The 17319-nt window shown below is 39.5% G+C and overlaps 1 protein-coding gene across 2 annotated transcripts in view; it reads right to left on the reverse strand.

Moving 5' to 3' along the window:
* Nucleotides 1-377: 377 nt before the first annotated feature.
* MTMR6 (myotubularin related protein 6) overlaps nt 378-17319 on the reverse strand; it is a 40519-nt gene continuing 23577 nt past the window's right edge. For both annotated transcript variants that reach the window (XM_006138893.5, XM_089775518.1), the window contains exons 9-14: nt 16762-16887; nt 12883-12932; nt 10038-10238; nt 9158-9292; nt 8949-9075; nt 378-7488 (exon numbers count right to left, since the gene is read on the reverse strand). In XM_006138893.5, the coding sequence (XP_006138955.2) occupies nt 7228-7488; nt 8949-9075; nt 9158-9292; nt 10038-10238; nt 12883-12932; nt 16762-16887 (900 nt within the window). In that variant the 3' untranslated portion in view covers nt 378-7227. The remainder of the gene's footprint in view (nt 7489-8948; nt 9076-9157; nt 9293-10037; nt 10239-12882; nt 12933-16761; nt 16888-17319) is intronic.

A 17319-nucleotide genomic window follows, 5' to 3' on the forward strand; every position in this document is an offset into this window, starting at 1 on the left:
AACATTTGAGACCACTCTTTTGAAAATTCAGGTCCAACTGGCACACAGAGCCATGGTGTGATGTTGGATATGCACAAAGAAGCTTTTCTCTTGTGGTACCGTGTTCAACTCAGATTAAATTGTTTTTCCATAGCTGACTTGACCAAGCTCACATTACCAATCTGTGACAGGTCCTGTAACACAAATATGGTCTTCTGCTGCTAGAAGTTGAAGCAACATAAATGACTGGATAGACTATCAGGAGGTTTATGTACTGATGTTCTGTATTGTCATATGGTACAAGATTTTTCAATAAAAATAAATTTTGATCAACATTTAGGCTATTCACTGCCATTGTGTGTATGGATCTAGAAGTAAATGAACGCACAATCCCACTGTCAGATTTGCCAGATCATGGATTTTATTTTTTTCCACTTTAGGTTCATGATTTTTAAAGCATGTACAAATGAAATATTCATTAGAAAATTCTGCTTGCTACAGTTTTTTGACTGGTCTACATCAAAGCATGATTCCAGGACAGAGGAATAAGTGACTTTTACAGAATGTGATACATAGAGCAATAAAGGGTTAAAGTAGCCACTTTGTTTGCATGGGATCCTACATATGAAGACCATTTTCTCCTCCTTGGTCACATGTAGCATTTGCATATTTTTTCTTTAATAAAACACTTTCATCTCAGATACAGCTGATTACAGAGAAAGTTGAGGCAATAGCTCCTTTAAAATCCAAGTCCTGAAAAGAAAGGGCAAAGCAACGTTTTTCAAGTTCACTAGTTCAGAGTCAGATCCCTGAGAACTGGAAAAGGGACACTAAGTCAAGTTTTTCAAAGGGAAACATGCTTGTTAAAGAAGTTACAGGCAAGCTGTTTAAAAGGATCAGACAATAGCCAGATAAAGCAAAAAAAGCCAGTCAGGGTTGCTGCTCTTGAAGAGTATAAGTGCTATTAGCAGGAATACAAAACATTTGCCAACACTGACTGCTTATGTACAAAAAGAAAAATCCATACAAAGTTACAGAACAGGAGTAAACGTATTAATGTAGATGGAAAGTTAGCTAGACGCTCTATACTTGAACAGGGCAAATACAAAGATAAAGCCAGCGTTAAACCATATTAGAGCAGAAGTTCTTGAACTGTGGTCCACGAGCTCCATTCAGGTGGTCTGCAGTTTATTCTGAAGTTGTGCGCTTGGGCAGCCGCAGTTGCAGCTCCACTAATTAGGCACTTGGACCCTGGAGAAGATGCACATGTAAGATGAGATGGCAGCCTTGGGGTGGAATACAGGCTATGTAGGAGAGGGAAAGGGGTGAGGTGGGGAACAGTGGGGTGTGAAAGGAATTTGGAACATGCAGGGCTCAGGCAGCTTGGGAGAGGAGGATAACGACTTTCCCCAACTCCAGAGTGGCAGCTGTAAGGGAGGGACACCCTCCTCCCCCCATCTCCTTCCTTACCTCAGCAGCCATAGGTCTGAGGCTGGGGAGAGACACACCTCCTCCTCCCCACCCCCAGCTTGGGGGCTTCCACAGGGGCTCTCTCCCTCTGTCTCCTGCCTTCTTCCAAGCTGAGCTTGGGGGCTGCTGTGGCAGGGGAAAGAGGGCACATCCATAACAATAGAAAGCTTAGACTACCGATATTAAAAATAGGAGTTGTGTGCTTTTATTTGTAGAACAAAAGTATTATGAATTATTAATATTAAGGGTTTTTATCTAGCACTTTTATCCAAAGCGCTTTGCAATAGTTGGCTAACAGTATAGACATTTGGAAACATCATTAAGAGGTCCACTGAGACCCTCAGCAATTTTCAAGTGGTCCACAGGCAAAAAAAAAAAGTATACGAACCATTAGAGTACAAACAGTTTAAACAGTGCAACTACCCACTTAGATAAGGCATTGGCATGCAAGAGGGTATAACTGCAGTGCTTCTGGGTCTTTGTGCCAAGCTCCCACCTATTGGGATGCCCATTGTGCTTGAATAATGCACAAATACCAAGCACTGCTGTAAGTTATGCTTTGGCCAGGATTCTCCCTCCTTTACTAGCCCTTATGAGTCAAGGTGGGATTCAAACACCACACTTGGACCTGGCCCCAAGAGCTGGAATAAAGTACGAAGAAGGCCACATTTGGTCCTGATGTGAATATACTACATAGAAGATCCTTAAAGCCCTGAGCATAAGCACTCACGCCATCACTCAACTTTAGACAAGTTTAATATTAGAGGGAGCAACTATCCACTTTGAAATAGTAATCTGAATAATTTAATAAAAACCCCATCTGTTTATCCCTCCTAGGTAGCTCTCCTGTCCATGCTATACTTGTTCTGCAGAAGGAGGTCTTCAGCATCTGTTAGGTACAGTACTATACATTCCACAAGCATTCACTTAACCTCCCTCCCAGTACATAGAATTTCTGTGGATTATTTATGGCACATCTCATAAGAGGATAGTGGATAAACCTTGGTGTTCTGGCCTCATTCCCTCTCTTGATAAGACAGCTGTGTGGTCTTTTGTTAAGTCCATAATGGATGTGCAGCTGTTAGAATGTCCCAGTGTCAGAGTAATGAGTTCTCAGAGCTTTACAGATGTGTGTAGTACCACTGTAAGAGTGCGATATAAAGGCCTTTGAAAACTGCCACAGAAAGATACATAATAGCCATTTCTTATCATTACTTTCTACCATACATTATCTTGTGCAGTTTCCTTTCCCCACCCCCCACCCCAAGACACACACTCACAGATTTAGGTCATTAGTAATTGGACATATGTGGAAAATACATAAGCTCAGCTCAGCATTGCTTAATTAATTTCTTAGTATGCTGATTTGGCAGTTGTCATACAAAACAGAACAGTTGGATATTTCAAATAGTAATAAAAGGACACCATCACTATAATTAACTCCTGCCCATGAACCCAGCTCTTTTTGTGCAACTACATCTTCCACCCTAGGCCACTTTAAAATTAAAACCCCGTTCTGTCATGAGAAAGGAATTCCTTTACAGATTTCAAAGTGGAATTTGAGTAACAACAGCAGCAACAAAAAAGGACACTATAGTTCAGTCACACTCAGTTATTCTACACATCAGCCAGAGTAGAACCCCCCCCTCCAAAAAAAATCATCTCTCCTTAGATCTAAAACATTTCACGTCTCAGTTCAGAATACAGCCCTGACAGATTCTAGCTGCAGTTGCTCCATGACAGAAGAAGCAGGACCTGCCAGCCAGAGCATCCTTACAGTACGCGGGACATGCTAAAGAGTGCTTGCTGAAATGGTCTATCCACCAACTCACAGGACCAGACACCAAAAAACAAGAGATCCATCCTGATATGTTTTATGAGCGTTTCCTGTTGGAGCAGCATTTTAATTAGCAACAGAAAGGCCCATCCTCTTAAATTCTGTAAGAGTCGAATTAAAACCATTTCCACTGCTCCTCCTGAAAAATTTCTGCCACAGCTCTTCACATCACCAGTTCCCTTAATTCCTTCCTTAACCTTCCCAAAGAATACTGCATGGCCCCACCAGGCTAGCTGTCTAGGTCATGGGAGTAATATAAAGCTTTAAGTTGGAGCTTAATTTGCCATCATCTGCTTACTTCATTCAGGGTCCCATGTGCTTTAGGTGGTTTTGGCACAAAGCTACATGGTAAGAAGAGACAGCTGCCTCCCTCCATCAGCTTCTTCACTACTGACTCTAGAGGCTGAGCCGAGAAGCTTTAAAAGGGGTCTCTGGACTGAGCAAGAAGCCTTTTTTTTTTAATAAAAAAAAAAAAAAAAAAAAAAGATATCCCCCCCCCCCCCCCCCAACCTAATCACATTTCATTAGTCAGATCATTTAAGGAGACTAATTTTTGTTTTGGCCAGGAAAATGAAATATCATTAATCTTTACCAAGAGAGTGGTCAAGCAAATTTTGTGCCCAAGCAGGTCATTTTTAATACTATTTCAAGGCTGGCTTAAGAGGCCTAATCCAAGATGTAAAATACAGTGGGACATACTGATCCCAACTGTTTCAAAAGGCACCCCACACCTACACCAGCGAAAGGCCAAGAATTGGTAATCAGGTGATTTTAGCATCACCAAAAGGAAACGGGTTTGCTCCATGACAGCTACATACAGGTATTTTTAAAAGATCCTGAGTTTAAAAAAAATCCCCCACAATACTTTTACTCATCTCTTCTGTTTTGAAAATACAACCGTGAATATTATCTCTAAGTAATAACAAAAACAGTAATGTACTGAATGTGGCATGCCACCATAAAAGCCAAAAGGACAAAATTTTACACATACCCTGGTTATTTTCCAAAAAGTCTCCGTTTTGCGAATGAGATGAATACAGGAAATCTGTAACAGGAAAGTCCAATATGGCATAGCAAGTGGGGCTTAGCAGTAAGACACAAAAGCCTTACTTTATATATTTGTATCTTACAGGTTAGCAGTAAACAAACTCAAACAATGGTTGAAATAGAAAAAGGTGCTCTCAACCTGTTTAAATAGAAAATTTCCCCCCCTTTTACTGATAAATAATGGACACCAGGAAGATGGAGTGATAAAAAGATTGAGAAACCTTCATTTAAACAGCCATGTTGTGTTTTATACTATGCTGAGTGAAATGGGCAGCTGATTAATACTCCGGCTACATGCAAGCAGACGCTGCCATTTTTCCAGATAGCTTTGCTAATGCAATTTGATCACGACCTGCATTGCCCTTATTATTACAGTTTTGAATCTCATTTGGGACAGAGAGAGATTGCCAACTGTGGCAACTTGTGTTTTAGTGTGCTGGCAATTTTAATGAGAGACTTTAGAAATTAGTATGAGACTAAACTCATTTTCACTTATAGCCAAAAGGGATTTGAGCACAGAAGTACAAAGCCAGTAGCATTAACCTACTATACCAGCAGAGGAGTTCAGAATCCTAGCTGATGTTTAACGCCTCTACTTAGGAGCTAGCACTCATATTACTTCTACTGCTGTTTTAAAATGTAATTTCCCCTTCTGACCTGGGCAATAGAAACAATTGTGTGGGGGGCGGTGAAGGGGGGGGGGGGAACAGTTGCAGACAGACCAAGGCAAAGCCTCTTAACTCAATGGAAGTTAGCATGAAAGGCAATCTAGGGACACAGTTTATTTTACTTCTGTGAAAAACACTGTATGTTCCTTCTTACTAAACCTTCCTGTTCCCTGAAGTTCAATTATATCCCAAGGCTTGTATTCTCTAGGGATATGTCTTTGTTTGGTGTAAAAAGCTGAAGAGCGTCCACACCTCAAGCGCATTTTTGGGCAAGAAAATTTAAAGTAAAAACAGCAGAACAGAGGGCTTTTTGCGGTGTGTGTGGACACTCAACAGGGGTTTCTTGCACAAAAAGAGCCTATCCGAAAAAGCACAGGTGCTCTGATGGCCATTCTGTCAATGACAATCAGAACTTTCTTGCGCAAGAGTGTCCATGCAGTGTGGCTGCTCTCTTGCACAAAAGCACATCTCTTTTGTGATGCGCTTTTGAGGTGTGGATGCGCTTTTGTGCAAGATGTTTTTGCGGAAGATCTCTTCTGCAAAAAGCTTCTTGCACAAAAAGCCTGCAGTGTAGACAAAGCCTCGGGGTGTGTCTACACTGCAGGCTTACCTCAAAATAAGCTACTCAAATTGTGTAGCTTATTTTGAAACTACCTTGAAATAGTACCAAAATTCAAAATAGACCACTCTTCCGAAATGTCCCTTAACCCTTGTGGAATGAGGTTTACAGGGATGCTGGAATAGTGCACCCGTTATTTCAAAATAACAGGCTGCTTTAAAGATGTGGAATAGCTATTTGGGATACTTCCGGTATTCCAAAATAGCTTCAGTGTAAATGTAGCCTAGATTAATCTGTTAAGTAACTGGCTTCAAAGAGGGACTCTGCTCCAAATGCCATGGCCCCTTTAAAGCCAGCTGGTTTGTAAACCTGACACTTTCTCTTATGCGTGCTAGTTATGGGCCAAGAGCAGAGGTTTTTTGGCTCTCCTCCCATAATCTGACTGACTATCTGAAAGTTTAGGATAAGTGGGATTGTGTTGTAGTCAGTCTCATTAAAGGGGAATGAGACTAAACTGAAACTTGATTGGTATGAAAGGACACTAATTTAGTAAAAAAAAATGCATCTCACGAGACATAGATCTTGAAATTGTTATAAAAAAATCAGTAATTGTTTGAAAACTATGCAAATTGCTAAATATTGCTCCTAGAGCTTTCCTCCCTCGTGCCACTAATCCTGATAATCTTATGCAGTTACAAACTCTATAGCAGTTAAACATTGATGAGAATCTGACCATTGTTCAGTTATTAGCAATGTGCTAATTTAATAAAAATTCTAAATTTTTAATCCTTTGTAATGATACCCAAGTTACAAATCTTGCCACAATTCATCACTTAAAAACTGTACATATGAATCATTTTCCATTATGCTCTGTCAATCTATTCATCCTATAGGTTAACAAAAGCTGGCTAATTATATTTTAAACAATAAAGGAATAGGAAATATAATATTCAGCATAAGATTTAACATTCTTATAGCTTCATTTACTGATCACATAACTGCTTAGGCTTTTTACATTTCCTAAATCTGATCCCATTTTAAGAAGCATGAGCAATGCAAGCAAATACAAATGTAAACAAAGTCATGTTACAGGCTGCCTTAGCCAAGGACAAAAAGGCAATTGATTTGACAAATTTAAGGCAAGCTATTTATAGTTTGAAATATACTGTACTTATGGCACATAAAACACCAAACACCAAAAAAGTTAGCAGTGTGAGACATTAAATAGGAGTATCCATATTTATATTGTGTACTATACACACACACCCACCAACCACTTTTTTCTAAAAATAGAACATCAAGTTTTTCCTGCCCAACTAAATTAGTTTTGAAAGACCATTTGTGGATGGCTACAATGCACACATCTTAAAGTAATGTTACTGTTTTATTCACTCTAGTGCAAACTATGACTTGTTAAATCCAAAACAACTCCTTAATTGGTTAAATCTCTAAGGATCAGTGAATGCCCCATTTTTTTTCTTCAATACAGCAAAATTCAATTTTTTTCAAGAGAACAGCAAACACTTTCCCTAACAATTAGCATGCTGTTCTATTCTACAGTAACAAAGCTCACCACTATACAAAAATCAGATTTTGGTCATGCAGCAATAGACCATCCTCACAATAATCGGCCAGTCTAAAAAAAAGAAGCACTGTTCAATGTTTCACTAACAGGTCATCCGTGCCACTCCATATTCCAAGCTGACAACAGCAGGCTCAGTTTTTGACAACTCCTCCATGTATTCACTGTAGCGATTGTCTGCTGTGTTGCTGCCCTCTATAGTTCGAATGGAGTCATTCAGAGGTAACAGAGGCTGCTGCTTCTTAAAACACGGAGAAGTTTTAAGCATTGGTGAAGCAGGATGGACAGACTGCAATAGTTCTTTAGTGAGGAGTTCTTCCGTTTGCCTGTTTCTTTGTTTCGCTTTCTGAAATAACAGGATTTATAAAATTTATTGTTCCTAGTATCCATCATGTCTTGGGATAAAAATAAAACTTAAGATGAGCTACTTAGATCACTTCCAACACACTTGTTCAAAGCCATGTCCCCCCAACTGATTGTTTTGGCCTTTTGACAGTACAGATGCCAGCTACACACGGAGTGGAGTTTTACAAGTAGGTGGAGACAGAGATTCAAAGCCTGCTAAATACACAATGTATAATACACTATACCAGACAAAAAAGAACAAAAAGCCATTTCTCAACACTCAATGCAAGAATCTGGCCACCTAAAGAACCAGAACACTCCCTTTCAAAACACACTATTATAAATCAATGTGGTCAAGATTCAGTTGCAAGTTTCCACGCAAATGTGGAGAATTACAAAAAACCAATCAATATGTTAGGAGACAAAACATTTGAGAAATTATAAAAGTTTAAAGAGAAGTTTAATTCCTAAGAATGTCAAGATTTTAGGTTTTCAGGTTACTTAATCCGGATCTGTGACATTATGCCAAGATTAGCCCAACAGAATCTTAAAAATAAATAAAAAGATTTACTTTCCACTATAGCATACACAGGAGAGAAACTTCAATTGAGCATTTCAAGATTTTTGATGCAAAATTTTGTTCACTTTTGAGAACTTTGGGAGTTAGTGACATTTTAATTCCACATTTTCAACATCTTAATTGATCACTATAAAAAATGTAGTAAAATACAATAACTTTTTACGTCCCTTTTTGAAAGTTGAACAGTTAACCAGTTGCTGACTGGGAGCCCAACTCTAAAAGCGGCTCTGCAGCAGTACAGAAATAAGGGTAAATAAGATAGCAGTACTGCATCGCCTCCTCCACACTCCACCTCCCCTTTGCAACTACTGCACAATTCCTTTCTAGATCAGAATCCCTATAGTTATGACTGAAGTTTCAGATATAAGTGTCATGATTTCAGCTATGTATGATTTTTTAAAATTCTAGAAGTGCAAAATTGACCAAAATGGACCATGAATTTGGTAGGGCCCTACATATCAATAACAGCTGAGATAGATAAAAGATCTGTCCTCCGTGGTTGATAGAGAAAGGGAGCACAAATGTAATGGTGGGTGTCCAGCCACACAAAATATACGTATTTGGGAGAATTTAACCAGTATTAAATGAAGTGCTCTTCTGGTATGAATCTTTTCCTGCTACCAAAGAACAAACGCACAGTATAATAGGAGAATAAAATGTCATCAGTCTAAAAGTTAAATGTTTGGCAACTACGTAATCTTGTATGAGTACACAATGCCAAATGCGTACAACAAAACAAAGCAAACAAAACTGTGCTTTTTTTTAAAAAAAAAGCTACAAGTAACAAGTGCTAACTGAACTCCTTACTATAAGATTATAAAAAACAAACTTGTCTTTCAGATTAGAGGTCAGAGTAAGTTCTCTTATTTTATAATACTCACAGCTTCCAGTTCTTTGAAGTCTTTCTCCAGTTGCTTATTTTGTTCACTCATGGTCATAATGAGATTAGATACAGATTGCCTGGGATGCATAGTTCGGTCAAATTGATGGTACATATTTCTCCAAAATCTAAGGGTATCAAAACACAAAACAATTTCAGCAAGCCACTCTAACAGGAGAAATTAAACAAAATATAAATAGTCTAACTTACTTAAAATTGAAGGACACTGTGTTAGGCTCCAAGAGGACAAGTTTCTGAGAAAAATCTGGTTTGTATAGAGGATTTAGATACTTCTTTAGTTCATCCAGAAGGAATGGCCATAAGGAATAAGTTCTCTCTTTCAATCTTAAGATAAGCAGAAATGTAAGTCAAGACACAGTGGGAGAATAGTAGTAATGCTAGCTCTCAGTCTTACAGTTCACCTCAGTCAAAACAATCAATCCAAAACTAGATCATTGCTTTTCACCCCCACAATTATCAGAAATGCAGTCTTGAATTTAGAATGAGACACACTACCCAGTTCTTCTATCTGTCCATCTTATGACTTTATAAAATTCCCCTTCATCCTGGTGGTCAAGTACCAAATATTCTTGGGAGAATGGAATTTCTGAAATAGTTCTTACATCAATCACTTCAACAGGAATTAACAAAACTACTAAATTTTATTACCGGGCTTAGAACTAAATAGTACTTTAGGAAACTATGTTTTGCATAATTACAAGTAACTCAGAAAAAGAGTGGCCATTGTAGATTACTTGATAAAATAGTAATAAATGTGCAACAAGGAAGAATTCTGGAGTAGAAAGAGCATGGACACAGGCTTACTATTTTCCTCTTCATTAACTTAAATAATTTTTGGAAAAATGTTGGGGGTAAGACAGATGTGTGATTTTTCTTCTTCAAAATTAGAAAGAAGGTTGTTAGCATCAGAAAGCATAAGAATCATTGCTGTTTTCCAATGCAAGTCAGCTACTCTTTTCCCATTACAGAGCATGTCTAGTTTCTTTTATTGAGAATCCCAGCTGAAGATTTATACAAGTTCTTAGCTTACTTGACCTAAATGAAAAACGTTTGCAATAAGTCAGCTTACTTTAGTTCTTCTCTCTCTTTTTGGCAGTTTCCAAGAAAGTTTCCAAATTGGCATGAATGGACGTGTTCATGGATCTGAAGGAGAAAAGCTTCATTGTATTCAAAAGCTTGTGGAAACTGCTCTGTGAGATGCCACACACCTTCTAAAAACTGAGTGAACACTGGAGAGATTTCTTTTGGATCACCATCCAATTGACCACATCTACAAAAAGATCCACAAAGACATCAGAGAAATTCAGATATTGTTTTTAAATATGAATAAGCTTTTTTTTTTTTTTTTTTTTTTTAAGACAAATCCTCTGCATTTATTTTGAGTAGACAGTCAGGAAGTACATTCATTTTAAAAAGGTATATTTTTAAGACCTGTAGTGCAACTCCACTCCAGACAAGTCATGATATGGAAGAGCACTTCAGGACAAACCACCATAGTGTCATGGATCTATAAAGCTAGAATAGTAGAGTCACAAAAGAGAATTTTGTTTTTGGCTTTCTATTTAGTTAATGGGCTCAGTTTATACAGCTTCAAGGAGAAACTGGCCTGGTTTTAAAGGGAAAAAAGAAATCAGGCCTCAAATTTGTCTTCTAAAGCCACATTGAGATAATCCATCTTTATCCTGAGTTTTTAGCATTACAGAATACATATACAATTATATCTGTACTGAATAATATAACAGAAGGATAGTTAAGTAGCTCCTTAACATCTGGTATTGTAATAGACCTCAGTACTGCACATTCAGAATCTACCAACATGAAATAATTGGTAGTGTTGTCTTTGCCAGCAGATAAAGTATGTCTACATGGCATCCAGGAACAAGCTTCCCTGCCCCAGTCCAGTGACTTCTGATAGTGGGGCCAAAGATACTCTGCTATAAATAGCTGTGTAGACAACACTTTGACATTGTGGGTTGAGCTCTGAAGCCTGAGAGTAAGCAGGGGCTTCAGAGCACAAGCTCCAGCCTTAGCCACAACAAAACAACATCTATGCAGCTGTCCTTATTTGGTAATAGAGATGTAGCCATGTTAGTCTGGTCTTGCTGAAACAAGAGACAGGACTATGCAGCACTTTAAAGACTAACAAGATGGTTTATTAGGTGATAAAGTGGGTCTGGCCCATGAAATAAACCATCACCTAATAAACCATCATGTTAGTCTTTAAAGTGCTGCATAGTCCTTACTTATTGAGTGTGTGAGCATAGGCCCTGCTTTTACAAATCAGGCCTTGTCTACATTTACCATGAGATGGACACAGATAGATATCTGGGCGCGGGGGGGGGGGGGGAGGGGGGGGAGGGGGAGAATGTCTATTTAGAAGGTCTATAAAGGACGTGCTAAATCAACTGCTGATGGCACTCCCATGAACTCTGGAACTCCACTGGGTCACGAGGAATAAGAATCTAAGGGAGAGTTTCTCCCAGGAAGGCCTAGGATTGCCAGGTGTATGGTATTGACCTGGTCACTCCAGTATTTTTGCCTCTTGTCCAGTAAAAATATTCAGGAAAATACTGAACACCTAAAATGTCCGATATTTTCTGATTTTTTTTTCCGGTCAGGAGGCAAAAATACCAGACACTTGGCAACCCTAGCGCCCGGGCCCAGGGAAATTAAGTTCTGGCTTGAACAAGAACACAAAATGGCCACCGGCAAAAAGCCTAAAGACTAAGGGGAAGCAATGCCTTCCCTGGGTCTTAGTGCTCAACCTCTCCCCTGTTCTAATCCCTAGTCTAACTCTGCACTCACTCCAAAAGGGGCCATGCTGTTTTTTATTATTAATTATTATTATGATTTAGCTTAATAAGTCTTGGAGTCCTTTTTTTGCTCAACAACTTTGGTCCCCCCCCCCAAATTTTTTCTCTGGAGGTTTTTTTTTGGGGGGGGGGGGGGTGTTCAGTATTTTTGGTTCAACCATCTGGCAACCTTAGGAAGGCCCCCAACAAGTGGCGACACCGTGGTGACTCCTACTAAGGTAGGTCAACTCAAAGTAAGCTATTCACATAGCTCAAGTTGCATATCTGAGTTCTACTTTGCCTCTAGTTTAGGCCTGGTCTCAGTGGAGCCTGACAGAGGCTCAATCCCAGATGCAATGCATTCATACTAAAGGTTTACTATGTGAATTACCACAGCTAGGAGTACTTTTCTCCAAAACACCAAAATAATTGGAAATTTTTCAGAACAGTTCTGATAGTAAATTGATGAGCTGTATAGAACTAACTATACGTTTAATAACTTATTATCTGATAGATTACAGCAATTATTTAAATTGTATTTTCACATTCATTAGATTTTTTAGGGAAAAAACAGTGCAAATATATCAGCTTCTTTAACCTACAGCACAACTTAGTTTCACATTCTATGAATGAATCAGTGCTGCAGCCTCCATACACACATCTAGCTCCAAGCCATCAAGCCCAATGACTGCAGGAGTCAGTCCTAGGGCAACAAAAATGAGGATCAGACACCGCAGTGAAAGACATACATAAAAAAGCCTCATCTGCTAACTTTTATTTTCTTTCACTGTTGCCATCCAATTCTTTGTAACTCTGAAATATATATTTGTCATATGGAAACGATTGTCCCATTGGCATTTGAACAAGCTTCAGTTAACACCACACACACTGCTGCAGAGCTGGCTTATTCAGAATCACAGAATCCTAGCAACACTGCCACAGAATTTAACTACAGTGTACTTTACTAGCTACTAGGACCCATAAAAATAAATGTGCATCAATGAAATATCAATGCAGAACACAAAGCCCTGTTTAACAGATGTGCATGCAGCTCAAGGTTTTGCCAGTTAGTATAAAGGTGTGATCTTAACATTTTTCAACTAAAGTAGAATTTTAATCTACCTGTCAGAAAATTTGTGTCCAAAAGAGATCCAGTCCTTCTCTATCAAGACCTAGAAGGAAGATACCACATGTAAAGAAGTTATGAACTAGATATGTGCATCATCCTGACAGATCAGTTTATATGCTCTGTTTTGAATTTATTCAGTCTGCATTATGCAAAGTGGTGTAAATTGCAGTTTCTTGGCATAGTCATCAATATCTACAAGGACTCCCTGAAAGTACAGCGGAACTAATTCTGAAAACTCCACTTATTTTACATTTTTAAAAATGTGTTTCATTGTTAGTTGAGTCAATTCTCTACCTAATTATAGTAGCTATGCTAAACCAATTCCACTTTAAGAGTGAAATAAAGCCTCATTAATTCACATAAATGAGGGAGACAGATTGCTAATGGTCGATATTTGCAAATTAGTAAGTTAACAAAAATGCAGGATGATTACCATATGTACTTTAGTATAAATTAAAACTACTATTGAATACATAACATCATAGTAAAATGTTATTTAGTACATTTTGTAATAATCTTGATAACAAAAAGAACATTGGGACTGCTGGCTAGGAGCAGATTGGCAACTTGCCTGACAGTGGCTAGTACCAAGTACTTCAGATTTAAAAAACAAACAAACAAAAACCCCACACTAACTCCTTATAATTGTGCTTTATGAAATATGCCCATTGCAAAAGTTCTTCCCTAGCCCCAAGCATTTGTTAATAGTTTTCTCCCCCACCTTTTTATTCTTACTGCCTACAGATGAGTTTAGCCACATAAATAGCTCCTAACCCTTTTCTGAATATGACTAGACTCTTGGCCTAACTCAGGGGTTCTCAAACTTTGAGATACCATGACCCGCCCTCTAAGTTGCTCGCAACCCCCCGGGGGGTTGGGACCCACAGTTTGACAAATGCGGGCCTAAGTGATATTTGTAGCTGTGAGTGCCACATGTTCTACATAGTCTACTAATTTTAGAAGTAGTCTAGTCAAAAAGTCACTATATTTCCTTTGAGAGTATATAAGTATGAGGAATGCCGGATTTTCCTACTCTATTTTCTGTATACCCCTATTTTATCTCCTCTTATTCATCTTGTCTGTAAACTAGAATCTCCGGTATGAATAAGACTGGAGGTATTTCCATGTGTCTCATCATGTGTCATTCATTTTCTAAATCTTTTCGGGAAAAGAGTGGCCAGAACTGAATAATATTCCAACTCAGCTCACTATTATCTGTTATAGAATCTAAGAAAGCCCAACAATTTTTAGGCCAGATTATAAAAAACATGATTTAGTGTCTGTGGTTTAGCGAAATATGACTATAATACAAAAGAGACAAGGAGGAGTCCTGTGGCATCTTATAGACTAACAGATATATTGGAACATAAGCTTTCGTGGGCAAAGGCCCGCTTTGTCAAATGCATGTAGCGGAAGTTTCCAGATGCAAGTATAAATATGCAGGCCAGAATAAGGCTACAGATAACGAGGTTAATTCAGTCAAGGAGGGTGAGGCCCACTTCTAGCAGCTGATGTGGAGGTGTGAACACCAAGAAAGGAGAAACTGCTTTTGTACTTGCCTAGCCATCCACAGTCTTTGTTTAATCCTAAACTGACGGTGTCAAATTTGCAGATGAACTGTAGCGCAGCAGTTTCTCTTTGAAGTCTGGTCTTGAAGTTTTTTTGCTGCAGGATGGCTACCTTTAAATCTGCTACTGTTTGTCCAGAGAGATTGAAATGTTCTCCTACAGGTTTTTGTATATTGCCATTCCTAATACCTGATTTGTGTCCATTTATTCTTTTACGTAGGGACTGTCCAGTTTGGCCAACGTATGTAGCAGAGGGGCGTTGCTGGCACATGATGGCGTATATTATATTGGTAGATGTGCAGGTGAATGAACCAGTGATGGTGTGGCTGATCTGGTTAGGCCCTGTGATGGTATCACTGGTATAGATATGTGGGCAGAGTTGGCACTGAGGTTTGTTGCACGGATTGTTTTCTGAGTTAGAGTTATTGTGGTGCGGTGTATAGTTGCTGGTGAGAATTTGCTTCAGGTTGGCAGGTTGTCTGTGGGCAAGGACTGGCCTGCCTCCCAGGGCCTATGGAAGGGAGGGATCATTGTCCAGGATGGGTTGTAGATCACTGAGGATGCGTTAGAGAAGTTTTAGCTGAAGACTGTAGGTGATGGGCAGTAGTGTTCTGGTGGTTTCTTTCTTGGGCTTGTCTTGTAGTAGGCGGCTTCTGGGTACATGTCTGGCTCTGTTAATCTGTTTCCTCACTTCCTCGTGCAGGTATCGTAGTTTCAAGAATGCTTGGTGGAGATCCTGTAGGCGTTGGTCTCTGTCTGAGGGGTTGGAGCAGATGCGGTTGTACCTTAGTGCTTGTCTGTAGACAATGGATCGTCTGGTGTGTCTGGGATGGAAGCTGGAGGCATGAAGACAGGCATAGCGGTTGGTAGGTTTCCGGTAGAGGGTGGTGTTTATGTGACCATCACTTATTTGCACCGTGGTGTCCAGGAAGTAGATCTCTTGTGTAGACCAGTCTAGGCTGAAGTTGATGGTGGGGTGGAAGCTGTTGAAATTGTGGTGGAATTCTTCCAGAGTCTCCTTCCTGTGGGTCCAGATGATGAAGATATCATCAATGTAGCCTAGGTAGAGAAGGGGCATTAGTGGATGAGAGCTGAGGAAGCGTTGTTCCAGGTCAGCCATAAAAATATTGGCATATTGCGGGGCCATTCAGGTGCCCATAGAGGTGCCACTGGTTTGGAGGTATATATTGTCACCGAATCTGAAATAGTTGTGTGTGAGGTTAAAGTCACAGAGCTCAACCACCAGTTGTGCTGTGGCATCATCAGGGATACTGTTCCTGACAGCTTATACTCCATCTATGTGTGGGATGTTTGTGTAGAGAGCCTCTACATCCATGGTGGCTAGCATGGTGTTTTCTGGAAGTTAACTATAATGCATTGGTTTTCTCAGGAAATCAGTGGTGTCACGGAGACAGCTGGGAGTACTGGTGGCGTAGGGTCTGAGTAGCAAGTCCACATATCCAGACAGTCCTTCAGTGAGAGTGCCAATGCCCGAGATGATGGGGCATCCAGGATTTCCAGGTTTGTGGATCTTTCACAGTATATAGAATAACCCAGGTCGGGGCTCTATGGGTGTGTTGATTTGTTCCTGTGCTTGTGTAGGGAGTGTCCAGAGCCGATGGTTCAGTTTCTTAGTGTAGTCCTCAGTGGGATCTGAGGAAAGTGGCCTGTAGAATTTGGTATTGGAGAGTTGTCTGGCAGCCTCCTTTTGGTAATCAGACCTGTTCATGACGACAACAGCACCTCCTTTATCAGCCTCTTTGATTATAATGTTGTTTCTGACCTGCATAGTTATACCTGCCTCTGGAAATTTCCACTACATGCATCTGACCAAGTGGGTCTTTGCCCACAAAAGCTCATGCTCCAATACATCTGTTAGTCTATAAGGTGCCACAGGACTCCTTGTTGCTTTTGCAGATCCAGACTAACACGGCTACCCCTCTGATACTAGAATACAAGCACTTTAGAATTGTAATATTTATTAGGCAAAGCTTTAGAATCTTGGTGACTATATCCTCAATCCTACATATAGATTTTTCCCATAGGTGCTAAAGAGCTCTGTAGTACTGCTGTTAATAATTAGGTTCAGTACATGATTACTTTAAATGCACAATTTGCTGTTCACTGTTTTGATTAAAGGTATGTGTCTCGCCTTCAGAAATACATTGAACTACATTGAAAAAAAAATCCTACACATTTTCATTTATTTTTACACACAAGAAGAATCCTTGTTTACTACTCTAAGGTTTAGGGAGTAAGAATTAAACAAAAAACCACCACACATACTAGAGAGTAGATGCTCACCATGAAGCCTTTGATTGTTCTATAATATGAATCCAACAGAAGAGCACCAAGGGAACAAACTTGGGAAGTCCTGTCCCAGCCATCAGAGCAATGAACTAGCACAGTTGCATTTTCAATTGCTATTGCCTGTAAAGTGGAACACAAAGCTTAATAATGCAGGTTACCTTTTTGTAAGTTACTAGGTAAATCCAAAAAAAACCTCATTTTATTCCAGTCAGAGCACAGTCTGTTTTTAATGGCGGCACTTGAAGCTGATCTGGCAATACACAGAAAACACATGTGGAAACATGCTAGAATCCGTCAAAGCTGGGATCTCCTCTTTGTAATGCTCCCCATAAAGATCAAAAGCCAGTTTACTGTTTGCTGATGGAAGAGGCAAGAACTATTAGGTGATTTCTCATTTTATTTTTCAGATTCCAAGTAGCCAGCAGCATCTACAGTCTCATTGGGCTGCTAGGAAAAAGCCTGACTACAGCTCAGAAATCCAAAGCAAATAAGAACTACTGGACATTTTTTTTTTAAATCCTCTGTCTACTCCACCCCTCAGAAATATGGAGG

This window comes from Pelodiscus sinensis, chromosome 1 (genome assembly GCF_052426305.1).
Source record: "Pelodiscus sinensis isolate ZL-2025 chromosome 1, ASM5242630v1, whole genome shotgun sequence".
NCBI classification, from domain to species: domain Eukaryota; kingdom Metazoa; phylum Chordata; order Testudines; family Trionychidae; genus Pelodiscus; species Pelodiscus sinensis.